This window comes from Limanda limanda, chromosome 15 (assembly GCF_963576545.1).
Source record: "Limanda limanda chromosome 15, fLimLim1.1, whole genome shotgun sequence".
In the NCBI taxonomy this organism is placed as follows: Eukaryota; Metazoa; Chordata; class Actinopteri; order Pleuronectiformes; family Pleuronectidae; genus Limanda; species Limanda limanda.
The window spans coordinates 5,995,038-6,009,997 of NC_083650.1; the positions used below are offsets into that span (position 1 = coordinate 5,995,038).

General features: G+C 40.5%; 1 protein-coding gene across 1 annotated transcript in view; it reads left to right on the forward strand.

Moving 5' to 3' along the window:
• The first annotated feature begins 3,578 nt into the window (after positions 1-3,578).
• sdccag8 (SHH signaling and ciliogenesis regulator sdccag8) overlaps positions 3,579-14,960 on the forward strand; it is a 49,122-nt gene continuing 37,740 nt past the window's right edge. Inside the window, exons 1-12 of the mRNA XM_061087754.1 lie at positions 3,579-3,656; positions 4,866-5,059; positions 5,624-5,674; positions 9,399-9,449; positions 9,778-9,816; positions 9,989-10,105; positions 10,530-10,646; positions 10,750-10,866; positions 10,963-11,108; positions 11,163-11,292; positions 12,032-12,148; positions 12,559-12,701. Of these exons, the coding sequence (XP_060943737.1) occupies positions 3,590-3,656; positions 4,866-5,059; positions 5,624-5,674; positions 9,399-9,449; positions 9,778-9,816; positions 9,989-10,105; positions 10,530-10,646; positions 10,750-10,866; positions 10,963-11,108; positions 11,163-11,292; positions 12,032-12,148; positions 12,559-12,701 (1,289 nt within the window). The 5' untranslated portion in view covers positions 3,579-3,589. The remainder of the gene's footprint in view (positions 3,657-4,865; positions 5,060-5,623; positions 5,675-9,398; positions 9,450-9,777; positions 9,817-9,988; positions 10,106-10,529; positions 10,647-10,749; positions 10,867-10,962; positions 11,109-11,162; positions 11,293-12,031; positions 12,149-12,558; positions 12,702-14,960) is intronic.

A 14,960-nucleotide genomic window follows, 5' to 3' on the forward strand; every position in this document is an offset into this window, starting at 1 on the left:
AAATAAATGTGAACCCCCACCCTCACACAGTTTACTCAGGAGTGGATCATGCAGTTTTTTTTATATATATAAAAATACATGTGGCAGGGCAGAGGTGACATTTAACATGCGTGGGGCTGCAGGTTTGTGCGTGCGTGGGCATCTACCACTGTCAGATTGTTAGGCTGATGTGGTTTCCTGGAAATACCCCAGTGTGCAAACACTCCCCAAGCTCGACTGCTCCTCTGCAGACAAGCGCAGATTGACTTGACGTGTGACAGCTTCACTGATGTGACCTATTTTCATCACTTATTAAGATCTGTGGTTAAAAGGTCGCATATATCTAACAGTTATAAGAAATGCTGTTCTTTTAAATAACAAATACAAAAGTGTGTGTCCAAGAAAAGATGCTTAATATAAAAGCTGCATTTTAACATTAACAATGCTTTTTTTTTAATTCAATAATTATCTTATACTGGAAACTGTTTTGCAAGATCAAATGTAATAAATCGGATGCAAAAAAAAAAAACTCTTCACAGGCCTAAAACAAAAATATCATTAGTTTAAGTCTCAATTTTCTAAAATCAGTTTGTTTGAAGTCAGGAAATTTGGACTGAAGATTTCAAACCTCCAGCAACACATGTAACATAAAGTCGATCTTTATATTACTTCTTACAAGTTCTTTGTAAGTGTGTGCTGCTTCGTTTATAAGTGTTTGACCTGGAGTGGAGTTTTGACCTCACTTCTCACATCCCATTAGAATCAAGCTAAGAAGGGGGTGAAGTTGAGCCAGAAATCTTTAATCTACTCCTCTTCAGTAATTGTCAAAACAGACATGTAGAATGGTCACATGATATAGTAATTTAAACAAAAGGTTATAACTGTGTGTGGTAATTTGGGGTTGAACACAACTGCAGCAGCACACAGGCTCAATATGAGATGATTAAGTTATTAAACAGAAGCCACCTTTGTTAATATTGTACTTTACAACAGTGAAAGGTGTAAGAATCAAAACCACATTGTGGAAAAATTATTATTAGCCAAATTCTGCTGTTCAAAATTTTTTTCTGACGAAAAGTATCAGTATCAGTGGTGAACTTATTTTGAATTTTTCTATATAAGGGATTTTAGCTGCATGATAGCAGAATATTATATATCATTAGTTTTGCTAACTTTTTAATGTAGTGTTTCTTCGTTTAATCTAAAATGATTGATTCTATTTCAAAGTCAGGATCAGCAAAGTACCGTAGCAACAGTTGTTAGATAGATGTAGTGCTGTAAATAGAAAAACCTTTCCCTCTGACTTCTGAGTATACGACTTCATGTACTTCCCCTACTGGTAGTTCAGTCGTTTAAAATGTTTTCTTAATGTGGAGCGTTGGGGCTGGTGTGGTATTCTAAGAATTTTTTGTTTGGTTTGTGATGCAGCCTTGATGAGAGGAATACGTCATCTCTATCAATGCTGTGACATGGTGAATTGTAAAGTAAAGCGTTCACCATAATGTCTGTGGAATATTTTAAAGACATCAAACTCAAATTTACACAAAGAGACAAAAATCCATACGACCCAGAGACTGTTTGAGCTGTCACTTTAAACTGCGTATGAAAATGTCAGATCTGGATTTCAACACCGTTTCTATTTATGAATGAGCCCAGTGAAGTCTGACTCACTTCTGTTGAAAAGTAAAATGTCGCAAAAATCTAAAGTACTGGGGAGAGTCATTGGAAAGGAAGTCTGTTGTTGTGCAATAGGAAGAGGGTGTATCCATGGTTACCGTTTCTAACCGTATTCGCAAGCAGCAACAGGCATAGAGGTGAGATAAAAACTTCCACTGAACAGTAATTCACACTACGTCTGTGACATTTCTGCAGGGAACTTTCACCTGTAGGTGGAAATAAATAGCCTCCATGTACACAGTGTGTCTCAGATCTTAGATTATTAATATTTTCCACTAAATGAAATATGATCAAACCTTATCATCTACACTGAGAAATATCAGGTACTTGCGATTATTTTGTCTATTTATTACATTTCTTATAAAACATTAATAAAACTGTGTATGAATGTGTTGATACGTCTTTAAGACATGTTGAGCACAAAGAATGATTATTGAGCAGTACAAGTACAAGTAGTATCTAACTTATTAACTCAAAGTCCACTTACTAGATTCCTTCTAGACTTTCAGTCACATCTTGTTTCGTCAGTAGAGAGATTTGCTCAGTTGTAATAACGTGAAGCAGTATTTCTAAATAAAGGAATATTTATCAATATAGCAAAGATATTCTATAAATGTCATAAACAAGAATGACATATTCAATATACATAAACATAGATGATTACAACTGTTACATTATATTATTAATTGTTAGTCATTCATAATCTCTTCAAACAGTTGATACCCTCAAAGAGGAGTTATAATAATTCATGAATTTCTTAGTACAACTTTTTAAAGTCTTTAAAACTGCTTCAAAATACCTCATAGTGTTATGACAAAGTATTATACTTGTAGTTTGTTTCTTTTCTTTTCGTTTCTCATGTCCTGATGCGAAATGTCTACAATTTCACAACCAAATGACTTTTTATGATTTCAGGGTAATTCCGTCTAATCCCTCAACACTCCCATGTGTGCGTGCGTGTGGGAGTGTTGGAGGTAACAGGTGATTAAATGAAAAGAGAAATGAAACCAGAGCTCAGCACACCAGGTGATATTTGACCCTGTAGGTACACAACTCTTTACTTTCTGCAGTTTTCTTATCCAGCAACTAGTTTTATTGCAACAGTAACTCTAGATGTTTTTATTATCAGCATAATATTCTCTGTTGCTGCGGCACTTCCCTCGTGGGGATCCCCAGCACTTTTATCAGATGTAATATACAAAGAATTCAAATGACCAAGTTGTATTAAATAATTACAGCTATTTATTTGTTTTTTTGGATTCTTTGTCTCCAAGCTGCAGTGAGGTAATTGTGACCTCAGAAACTCCCTCGTAAGAAAGATTCCTGAGATCCCATGACCTTTATATTCTTAAGGTGGAGCTGGTGACAAGTGTCTGTCAAACCGGTTTCACATGGCAACACAATAACAAAGAAAGACAAACTATTTTGAGATTCAGTTTTTGATACTTTAATTGGGGATATAAATACTTTTCTTTCTACATATAATCATTTTGATGTTTATAAATACGACTAATTAGTATTTAAGTTTTTCCAATCAAAAAGCAGCCATGGAAGAATTAAAAAAGTAAAGCAATTAAAGACCTTATTGCAATAAGGTCTTTGCACGAGACTCCAGTCTCAGCTGCTGCCTGTGACACACACACACGCACACACGCGCACACACACACACACACACGCGCACACACACACACACACACACACACACACACACACACACACACACGCACCAGAGACAGCTTTCAAAGACGGTCTTCTTTGATGCCCCCCCCCCGAAGAATGACAGCTTCATTTGTTCATTGGGGCATCAAAGGAAGTTTCTGTTGCCACCGGAAGTGCCTCTCCTGCTACGATTTGAGCTAGCCCTTACTGTGGGCGATTAGCTTAGCATGGTTAGCTGGTAAATTATCGTGAATTAAGGAAAGTTTATGCAGCAATGGAAAAGTTCCACGTAGAGGAGTATGACCCTGAGCAGCTGCCTGTCTACCAGAAACAACTGAGACGTAAGTTTGAATATGACACATGAGGTAACTTCAGGTACTTCATACATAAAAGAAGCTAAATGGTAAAAAGCATGCACCTAGTTGTGTTAAAGCCAGCGACTAAAACAGTGAATATGTCAGTTATACCTGGAGGGAGCTGTAGTGTTGTGTGTTTGCTGTTATTCAGAAGATAAAGTGCCACTGCCACCTGTTGCTGACTCTGCTGTCAGAAATAAACCAGCTCATTTCCATGTAGACAAATAATCCTTCATGACACAGCAGCTAACATTTTCTTATCATTTCTTTATAAATGTTATTAAAAGTTGGGCACCAAGTGAAGGCAGAAAAACAGCTACTCTTGTCAGATGCCCTGCACATTTGTGTCAATGTGTTTGTGTAAAACTGGAGAAACATTAGACATTCAAAGTTGTCATGATGTGCAAAGTACAACTGATGCTATAAAGTATCCGTGGCTGGATTAAACTCCCAGGAGGCCTTGGGGTTAAACATTTGTTGGGCCCACCATGCATGACCTTCTTCTCTCTGCTAATTATTGAAATGTCTGTCTCTCTGTGGCTCACATATCTTTATTCATCTTATTGGCTTCACATTTGCTGTGTTGTTTAGGCCCAAGGAAGTTACTTTAAATATTAGTAAATTGAATAAACAGACAAAATAAATGGCTCTTTTTGTCACAGCCGCAAAGTCTCAGTCGAGCAGCAGGTCTTAAATTGCTGCTGCTTAGCGACTGCAGTTCACTTTTACTCTTTCAGAAAGAAAGCAGTTACCATTATTACTACCGCAGGTCAAGCATACAGCCCATTCCAAACAGTAATGTTCAGAACGGGCACTGCACCAGTTAAAGTACGGTTACGGGTTGAGAGTAGTTTTCATATTCCACTTCCCTGCTGAGCTGCGCGTTGAGCATAATGGAAAGACGACAACATTTACTTCAGCGGAGGATGCAGAGCGTTTTGGCTCGGTTGATATTGGTTATAGTCTGAGATAATGTTTTGTTTGCTTGTTATTCAAGTCTTTTATTTTAAAGCTGAGTAAAAAGGCTTAAATATTGGTTGGGTGATGGGCAAGTATTTATGCCCGTGCACCGCGTCTATTATTCTCATTCTAATTTGTAAGTTGAAAAGGTAGTTTGCCAACTCAGCTGTCATGTGGCACATAAACACTACACTGTAAGAGATTGACAAGTGTGTGTGTGTATTTTTCTTTCAGAGCGTGCCAACCTTAGTATCCAGCACTTGAACAGTGTTCTGGAACCGCTGAACACTGATGGAGAACTCCTGTTGCAATTACTAACGACAGTGCAACAGGAGGGACGGTCCGAGGCCTTTCAGGATTTAGTCCCAATGATTCACAATCAATCAGACTATATTCGGCGCCTAGAGGCTGAGGTCAGACTCTGCAAGGTATGTGCACAATGCATATATGTGTCTGTGTGTCTATATTTTCAGCCCTTTCAACTGTGTGCTGATTAGATTTGATTAATGAGGAAGCGCTACTGGAAGCTGTTAAGGTAAGTAAATAGTAGTACATGTTCAGCACTGTAAAGGCATTTAAAGGGGATGTCAACTAGCATAAATAGGTGTTGATAATCTAATAAACATAAGCTCTAAATGAGTACATTTTTAATATGATCACCTGCTTGTATTACTACGCCAACTCAGAAAAAGTTGGGACGGTATGGAAAATCCAAATAAAAAAAGGCAGCAGCAATTTCTAAATTTAATTTGACTTGTATTTCATTGCAGACAGAATGATCATTAGATATTTCATGTTTTGTCTGGTCAACTTCATTTCATTTTTACATATACATCCTTCAACACATTCCAAAAAAAGTCACTTACTGATTTGTGGTTGTAGTTCCTTTTAATATCAAATTAGAAAACATCATGTACAACAACAGTTTAATTAAAGAAACAAATACACTTGTGTTGTGTTTAATGGTGATCATGCATTTTCCTGTTTTCAAGGTCCAACAGGCGGAGGAGATGGGAGACCACGCAAATCTGGACAAAGCAAAGGTCAGTACAGTAACACACACCTTTGCTGCTGTGCTCTCTTAAACAGCATTTTTTATTTGTAGAGCTCTTTCAATAACATTACGATACCATTTTAATCTGAGTCTCAAGATTGATTAGTTCTTCAAAATGGGACTTAGATTTAAAACTTGTATAGTTTATCATCATGCCTCTAGTGTAAGCTTTAAATGCTTCCCATTTAACACTTGCACTTGTTTGATCTGTATTCAACTGGAAGTAGATGTCAATGTTATCACCAAGAAATTTAACAAATTTGGAGTCTTGCAGCCATTTGGTTTGAAAGCGCCATCTAGGGGGACATCGAGCAAGCCTTGGTATATAAAGGGTTAGAGAGATGGGAGCATGATCGGATAGAAATATACTATCATAACCACATTCGTGGTAAACTCTTGGAGATCAAAAATGAGTCAATACGTGATGATGCTTTATGAGTAGCTGAACAACACGAATACTCCTTTCTGCTGGGATGGAACTTTCTCCAGACCTCAATTAAGTTAAGATCATCTATAGACTGTAGCAAGAGCTTTCTAGTATGAGTATGAGAGCTGTCAATGCCTGAAGAGCGATCGTTAACGGGATCTAGCACACAGTTATAGTCACCACCAATTACATATTTTCCAGGCATAGACGATAAAGTAAGAAAGAGACTCCTAAAAAAAGAGTGATTGTCCTCTTTAGGTCCATAAATGTTGACCAACGTAATTCGGACTTCTAATATTGTTCCCTGCAAAATAATATGTCAGCCAGCTGGATCAATTATTTCCTGGTTGATCCTGAATGGGATTGATTTGTGGATCAAAATTATGACGCCTCTGGCTTGGGAGTTAAATGGGGCAGCAAAAGTTTGTCCAGGTCATCTTTTTTTAACTTTGTTAATATCAGTCAGATGTGATTCCTGCAGAAAAATAATTTGAGATTTAAGTAGTCTAATCCTGCCTAGTAACTGTTTTAATTTCATTAGCTTATTCAACCCTCTGACATTCCAGGATGTGATCTTAATATCTGATTCACCTACTATTCAGTATTAAATCAATTATGAAGCAGAGCACCCTATGGGAGATGGAAATACTACACATTCTACCAAGGCAAATAGCAATAACAGTAATGAAAAGAAAAAAGAGGGGAAAAAAAAAAAAACACAAAAAAACCCACCACCTTTATAATGGAGATACCCTGAAGTCCCCTATGCATTTCCCCGAATGAAATACATTGATATAACCCCTTAAGTAACTATGCGCTTCGGTTATTTTACATATCTGATCCTCGTAGTGAAGAGCAGTGTGGCGTGATAGCATGTAGAGTGCTATTCTCCTGCATGCTCCGGCAAATTATTAATTATTCAAACAATTTAAATGATTCTCTTAAGAACAGAAATATATATTGTCCTACCAAATAGGCATTTCTTTAGGAAGGCTATCGAAAAATAAGGGAGCTGTTGTGGAAGGAACACATGAAATACAAAATTTAAAAACAGCCTCTCCGTGTTGTATAGTGAGAAAAAAAATATAATTCCAACAACCTATGGTCCCATTGTGAAAATATTAATAACAAAATTAGTTAGTATTTGTATATTGGAGTAGCACAACACCTTATAAACTCCTTAAGGAACAGCCCGTTTAAACTAAACAAGAAATTCAACATTATCTCACAGGTGTTAACGTTATTGAACGCTGCATTGAACAATCAGTCGTTGTGGCCAGCGTTCCCTCATTACAGCATGTGTTTGTTTACCTCTGTCCGCGTGAAACAGCGCCGGTCAGTAGCATCGCAGTGCAGCGTCCTATATTTATCCTACTTATCCTTCGGCTCGGACGCGTCGCTGGTGTCGCCTTGGACTCTTTGAACAAACTTTTCTGCGTCGTGGACCGTCGTGAAAGAGTGCCGCGTTAAACCGGCGTTTACAGTACTGTATGAATTATGAATTAGGCATCACGCCTCCGGTTCCTGTCTGGCCAGAGGGCCTCATCCACGTCGCCACAAGCCTCCTCCATGGCCTGGAGCAGTGGGACCCGGTCCTGTGGGTTCCGTTCATATACCTTCCACCTCCAAGCTGAAAAGAATTCCTCAATGGGATTCAGGAAAGGAGAATAAGATGGAAGGTATACAACGGAAAAATGTCGGTGGTCCTGGAACCACTGACGCACTTGAGCAGCCCGGTGGAAGCTCACATTGTCCCAGATGACCACGTGATCGATCCACTGTGGGTCATCTATCTGGCCAGGTGGTACCAGCAGGTTGTACAGGCCATCCAGGAAGACGAGGTGTTATAGGCCCCTAGGTGGGCATGACGGTGCAAGATCCCATGGTGATTCATTACAGCACACATTGTGATGTTCCCACCACGCTGACCGGGGACCTCAACAATGGCCCGCTGGCCAATGACGTTTCTGCCCCGTCGCCTCCTCTTCACCAGGTTGAATCCCACCTCATCAATGAAGATGCATTATCTTGCTCCTGGATCCGCTGACACAGAAAGCATGAGAATGCAAGTTACAGTATGGACACAGAGAGGTCAACACAGTGGGCTACAGTCAGACACTGTAGAAAAGGAACAATATTGGATTACAGGTACAATACATGCATGTGTCAGTGCTGAATGTTTGGTACTTACAAGCACAAACTCTCGCCGTAACTCCTTGATGCGGTCTGTGTTCCGTTCGAATGGGACCCGGTACACTTGCTTCATCCGCATGGCATTCTTGTGAAGAATACGATCCAATTTCAAGAGGCTGACGGTCTGGACGTTTCTAAATGTAGCATGGTCAGCCAGGACCCTAGTTTTTATTTGTTTGAGTGTGAGGGCGTTGTTCTCACGAACCATATTTACAATTTCAGTCTCCTGTTCAGCTGTGAAAATGGGTGTTCTTCCGCCACGGTGTGGTTCTCTTTCAGCCCTGCAAAATATAAATACTGTGAGCACACTGTATTCTATTGATATGCAGTATTACAGTACACAAGGCACATAGATTTCATACCTGTTCTCCATCCTGAAGGTTCTTATGATGGCAGCAACTGTGAAGCGGCTGAGGTTTGGTTGGACCCTCTGGCCAGCCTCCCTCATGCTCAAACCATGGTTGAGCACATGGTCTACCACAGTGGCCCGAATCTCATTAGAGATGACCATTCTCCTTCTTCTTTCTCCTCCTTCTCCTTGTCCTCCTCTTACTTGTCTCTGTCCTCCTACTCCTCTACCTCCTCTGCCTCCTCTTCCTCTCCCTCCTCCTGCTGCTTGTCCTCCTCTACCTCGTCGTCCTCCTCTGCCTCCTCTTCCTCTCCCTCCTCCTGCTTGACCTCCTCTTCCTTCTCTTTCTCCTCTACCTCCTCCTCCTCTCACTCTTACCCCTCTCCTTCTCTGGTTGTCGATATCTTCCATGTTCTCCATTGTTCATCAAACAAAACAGAGGCTGAAGGCAATTATATGCTGCAGTCCTGATTGCTGTTGATTACTCAACAGACTTGAATGTTTAGAGATTTGAGTATTTGTGTGTTGTGGGTTGATGCTTTGAGATTTTGCTTGAGAAGTGTGTGCAACAACTGAACATGGTGTGTAGTGTTTTGACAAGGTGATGTGTAATTTCAGAAGTGAATGTTGTGCAAATTGTGCCGAATTTTTGCTTTTTGTGTGTTAACAACTGAGAAAATATGTAAAAAAACAAATACCCTTACGTTGTGTTTATTGGTGATCATGCATTTTCCTGTTCTCAAGGTCCAACAGGCGGAGGAGATGGGAGACCACGCAAATCTGGACAAAGCAAAGGTCAGTAGAGTAACACACACCTTTGCTGCTGTGCTCACCTAACCATCTCTGCGGGGACAGGGAGTGGAAGAGCTGACTCCAGAGAATCTTGCCCATCAAAACTATCACAAGCTGATTGCAAAGGATAAAGGGATGTGGGTGAAAAAAAAATCGTTCAGCCGTAGTATATATACATTGTGCACGCAAGCACGAAAGGGGCTTGTGTCCTTGCGTGTCTCTGAAAATGCAGAAGCATCCGCCGACCATCATGTACAAAGACAGTTTAATTAAAGAAACAAATACCCTTGTGTTGTGTTTAATGCTGATCATGCATTTTCATGTTCCCAAGGTCGAAAAAAGGGAGAGGGTTCCAGATGAAGTTCAAGAGGTCAGCACACTAACACACACCTTTGCTGCTGTGCTCGCTTAGACAGCATTTTTTATTTGCAGAGCTCTTTCAATAACCAAAAAAGTCTTCTTAGGTCGCCCTATAAACATGTTTCCTCTTCCTACTGTGGTTACCTCTTTCAACCCTTTTGTTTCTGGCTGTGTGCATGCAGGTGTTAAGGAGTCTAGCTCAACAGAGGCTACAGCTGGAAGGAGAAGTGAACGTCCTGAAGCAGAGTCTGGCTCAGGCCAAAGAGGAAGGCACTCAGAAAGAGGAGCTGGCACAGACAGTAAATCCTACCCACTAATTTTCTTATGTGTATAGAGAAAGAAAGATGTTAATCCAATTCAAAGTTCAGCTTACTTTGAAATACTGAACTGTACTTCAATATGGAAAAAAGAAGACAGTTAACCCTATACTTATATTGTTTAAACAAAGTATTAAATAGACTTTAGTTATTGGATTAGTATAGTAGCATAAGCTTGTCTCAAAGATTAAGCCATGCAAGTCTAAGTCCACACAGCCGGTACAGTGAAACTGCAAATTGCTCATTAAATCAGTTATGGTTCCTTATAACTGATCCAAATAATCAAAATATTTACCATTTGTTGAACTTTATTGGGTTTATTTATCAATCACATATATGAATACACAGATTACTCTTTCAATGAGATATCAATATAACACTGTGTGTACCATGTGTCCTCCACCAGTGTATTGCGGAGGTAGAAGGCCAGCTGTGCAGAGCCCAAAAGAAGGCGCTGTTCCTGGCCCAACACCTGGAAACAGCAAAGTGCCACATTGCTAATCTTTTAACAGAAAATGCTAAGGTACAGTGTGTGTGAAAGGAAGAATTCAGTCAACATGTATCCTTAGATGTCATTGGAACTTAGGTTGCACATAACACTATGTGTACCATGTGTCCTCCACCAGCATGTTGCAAAGCTAGAAGGGCAGCTGGGCAGAGCCCAAAGAGAGAAGAGGTCGCTGACCGATCAACTTGAATCTGCTCGTCGCCACATTATTGACCAGGACAAAGACAATGTCAAGGTACATTGTGTGTGCAAGAAAGTCAACATGTATCCTTATATGTCGTTGGAACTTAGGTTGCACATACCACTGTGTGTACCATGTGTCCTCCACCAGCATGTTGCAGAGCTAGAAGAGCAGCTGGGCAGAGCCCAAAGAGAGAAGAGGTCGCTGACCGATCAACTTGAATCTGCTCGTCGCCACTTTATTGACCAGGACAAAGTCAAGTTACATTGTGTTTGTGTGTGCAAGAAAGTCAACATGTATCCTTAGATGTCATTGGAACTTAGGTTGCACATACCACTGTGTGTACCATGTGTCCTCCACCAGCATGTTGCAGAGCTAGAAGAGCAGCTGGGCAGAGCCCAAAGAGAGAAGAGGTCGCTGACCGATCAACTTGAATCTGCTCGTCGCCACATTATTGACCAGGACAAAGACAATGTCAAGGTACATTGTGTGTGCAAGAAAGTCAACATGTATCCTTAGATGTCGTTGGAACTTAGGTTGCACATAGTTTCCACTGAGTAGTTTGAATTAACATCATTCAGATTTAGACATTTAGTATTTTAGTAAAATAAGTCTGAAGTGAGAGGTTGAAATGCTGCTAGACCAGCAACTTAAAATGAATGCTATCGTTTAGAAGGAACAGGGGTTAAGATCACCCCTGATTCTCAAGATGCAGTTTGTGTTGTCTACTTGTAATGCCCCTGTAAATCCACTGGATGGTAGCAAAGTTTCATCAATGTTGAGATTTATTTTCACAACGTTATGGGAGGAGTAATTCAACATACATAATGCATAAATAAGTTTCTGATATTTGGCTTTAACTGAAAGGCTGATGTTCAGCTGTTGCATTTCAGCAAATTTGAGTGTTGTGAAAAAAACGGATCACTATCAGGTTTAGTTTCTGTTCCATAGTGGACCCTGATTTATTATTTATTGGTCACATACTTATATCAATACCATTAAGTGCTTTTATTTTTTTATATATGATAATTTATAATAATACAAATAAAGGTAGCACAGTGTATGAATGCATAATAACTGTGGTAAAAAGCCGAATAGATCAGTATTATTACATTCTGTATATAGTTCAGGGACCTTTTTCCAAAATAAAATTACTATTAAATTTGCAAATGATGAAAGGAACGGACAGGAAGTGATATGTATTTATATTCATCTCTAGATGTCTGCGGACCTGCGATACCAGCATAACCAGGCCATGCGGAAGAAAGAGGAGGCAGAGAGAGAGCTCAGCAACCTCAAGAGCAGGAACATCAGGCAGCTGGCGAACTCTGCAGAGGTACCTCTGCATTTATATCTGTCTGCAGATGTATCAGGACAGTTGGTTTTATATTAGCAAATGATCAGTTTTAAGTCAGTCGATGGAAGCTGTCCTGAAGTTTAAGATGCGTTATCAAGAGGCCCTCAAATATTATATCCAAACTTTCATGTTTATCCCAAATATTTGTAAGCATCAATTATCCAGGTTGTCCTGTGGAAATCATTACCTAAGCAAGATAATTAATTTTCTTTACAAATAATCTAAAACATATGCAGTAAAATGATTTACTCAAATATTTTAACATGATGTCCTCATTGACCTTTACGTGAGGTTTTAGTCAGCCTTTGACGTTGTGCGTGTTTGAGGGCATAAGGTGGATTGTTGTTCCCCACCTCTATTCCCGTTTTTCCTCCATCTCTGCGGGACAGGAAGTGGAAGGGCTGAGCTCAGAGCTGGCTGGTTGTCGGATAAATCTGGGGGTGGCCCAAAAGGAAGGGGGCCAATGGCAGGACAAAGCCCTGAGCCTATCAGATCAGCTGGCAAATGCCCAGCGCCAGCTGAACCTCACCAGGTAGGACCTAATCCTATTATACATGCCACCACACACACACACACTCGCCACTCCCCTCTGCCCAGCTTCTGCCCAGCTCAGCCCAGTCTAGTCCAGTCCAGTTCAGACCAGCACACCAACTGTACCGCACCAGGTAACAGCTAATCCTATTATACAAACCACATACACAAAAACACACATGCCTGCCGCTGTGCCTTGGTCCTGGTACCAACTGGACCTCACCAGGTCACCTCTAATCCTGTTAAGCATGCCACAACATAATGCAACACACACACACTGCTTGCGCTGTGCCACTAGGCCGGTGTCCAGCCCAGCAACAGCTCCAGCAGAGCCAAAATGGCGCCTGAGTCTTTCTTCTGTCCCTGGTGCGCGCACACACATAAACACATACATATATACACACACACAGCAAAGTGTGGCTGATGGTGACTGGACAGCCTGGCCTCAGTGCCACCTGCCAGTGCCCTGTACCCATCTCACGACGGGCGCTACCGGCTGCCCCCCCCCCCCCACCTCCATCTTCTATCTCATCCTCTTTCTTTCTATTTCTGATTCTTTCCATCCCATTTTCCCTGTCTCCTTCTGTTCCTTTAGCCATTCACCCGTCCCATCAATCCCTTTGCACATTTTTCTATCTTATCTACCTGCAGCATATAACTTAGCTGTCATTCCTTAGCATCATGTTTATCACAACCGTCCTTTTCTTTCTCAGTTTCATCCTCTCCTACCTTATTCCCTATTTCCCATTATCTCCTAACCTCTCCTGCCCTCCTGTATTCCCTCCTTCTCATTCCCTCCATCCATCCTGTCATCCACTGGCTGCTATTCCCTTCCACACCATCCACTCACAGGGCCATGCCAGCCCATGCCAGCCGCCCAGGGCACTCTCTCACCCCTGCTGCCCACAGCCAAGGTGTCTGAGATGGGCACAGATGTGGCAGCAGTGTCCTGTGGTGCTAAAGGCTGCAGGAGGCATGATAGTGTGTGTGTGTGTGGTTGTGTACTTGTTTTAATGTGTCTGTCAGCCTGGTGGTGTGTCCAATGCCGTTTGTCCACTGCTGCTCCTGGCTCTGATCTGTGTTTAAGTGAGTTTTTCTGTCAGCTGGCCAGCGCGAACACGCTGGCTGCATGGCGGTCGTGTGTTTAAGGGATGAAGCAAGGGCCGCGTGAGTTTGTGTGTGTGTATATTTTGCAGCCAGCTGTGGAGAATGACATGCATATTAATGTGGCAACATGATGACTTTGACCTGTGCTAAAGGAGCCACTGGACTAAACCATTTTACTGCCATGTGTGCAAGTGTATGTGCATGAGAGAGTTCATAGTTTTATCTGTCCGCAGATGCAAACGGGATGTTTGACAGCTGTTGACTTGGCCGAGCATGTGGCCATTCAAATTCAATTGGTTATTAGCAGTGAAAGCCACTTCTGATACTTATTCAATTTGTAATTTCTTTTCCTACAGTTCAAAATGAGAAGAAACAAATATCCAGTTGTAATAAATGTAAATAAATGTATTGATACACTTAAATAGGAGGCAATAGCTTTCAAGGAGCTGAAATAAACTTAAATGCTAAAGATGATAAAAATAGCCTGCAGGTCTTTATCCTGTTTTTAAAGAACAAATTTTGCTTTAAGTGTAGGTTTTATTTAGGAATAGCAGTTGAGATGTATATTAAGGTATCTTGTTAAAATAGTAAGAGCAAACAATGCTCAGCCCAAATGCATATTCAGCCTCAAACTAAATTGAATTGTCACATTTGTCAAAGTGGCATCTCTCATTAATATAACTGATATGCTCCGATAAAGTATTTCTGTAGTTTGAACATTCAAAGTTATAAATTATTAGGAGAGATAATCGTGAAAAAATCATAAGGGTTTAGGATGTGGGTTGTGTAAATGTGGTTAAATGTGGATAGAAAGAAAAATATAAATGCCATTGTAGAAAAAGTACTTCACTGATATTATGAATTTAACTCTTGGGTTATTCTTTTTAATTAATCGGAATAAATCTCTGAGACCCCCAGCTCTATATTGACTGATTCATCATATTGAGCAAAAGCGGTTAATAACTGCTTTGAACAGCCAGATTTGAAGGCTTATCCTCACAGAGAGGCGCCAGACACAATAATTGTTCATGAATGGAGATAATGGAGCAGAATTTAGAACAATCTGAGCCTAAGGGAGATTTTTAACACTATATTAAAACGAAAAAAACAGAGGAGGTCTGGGCTGCAATTCAGTCAAACAGCGACTTTAAGT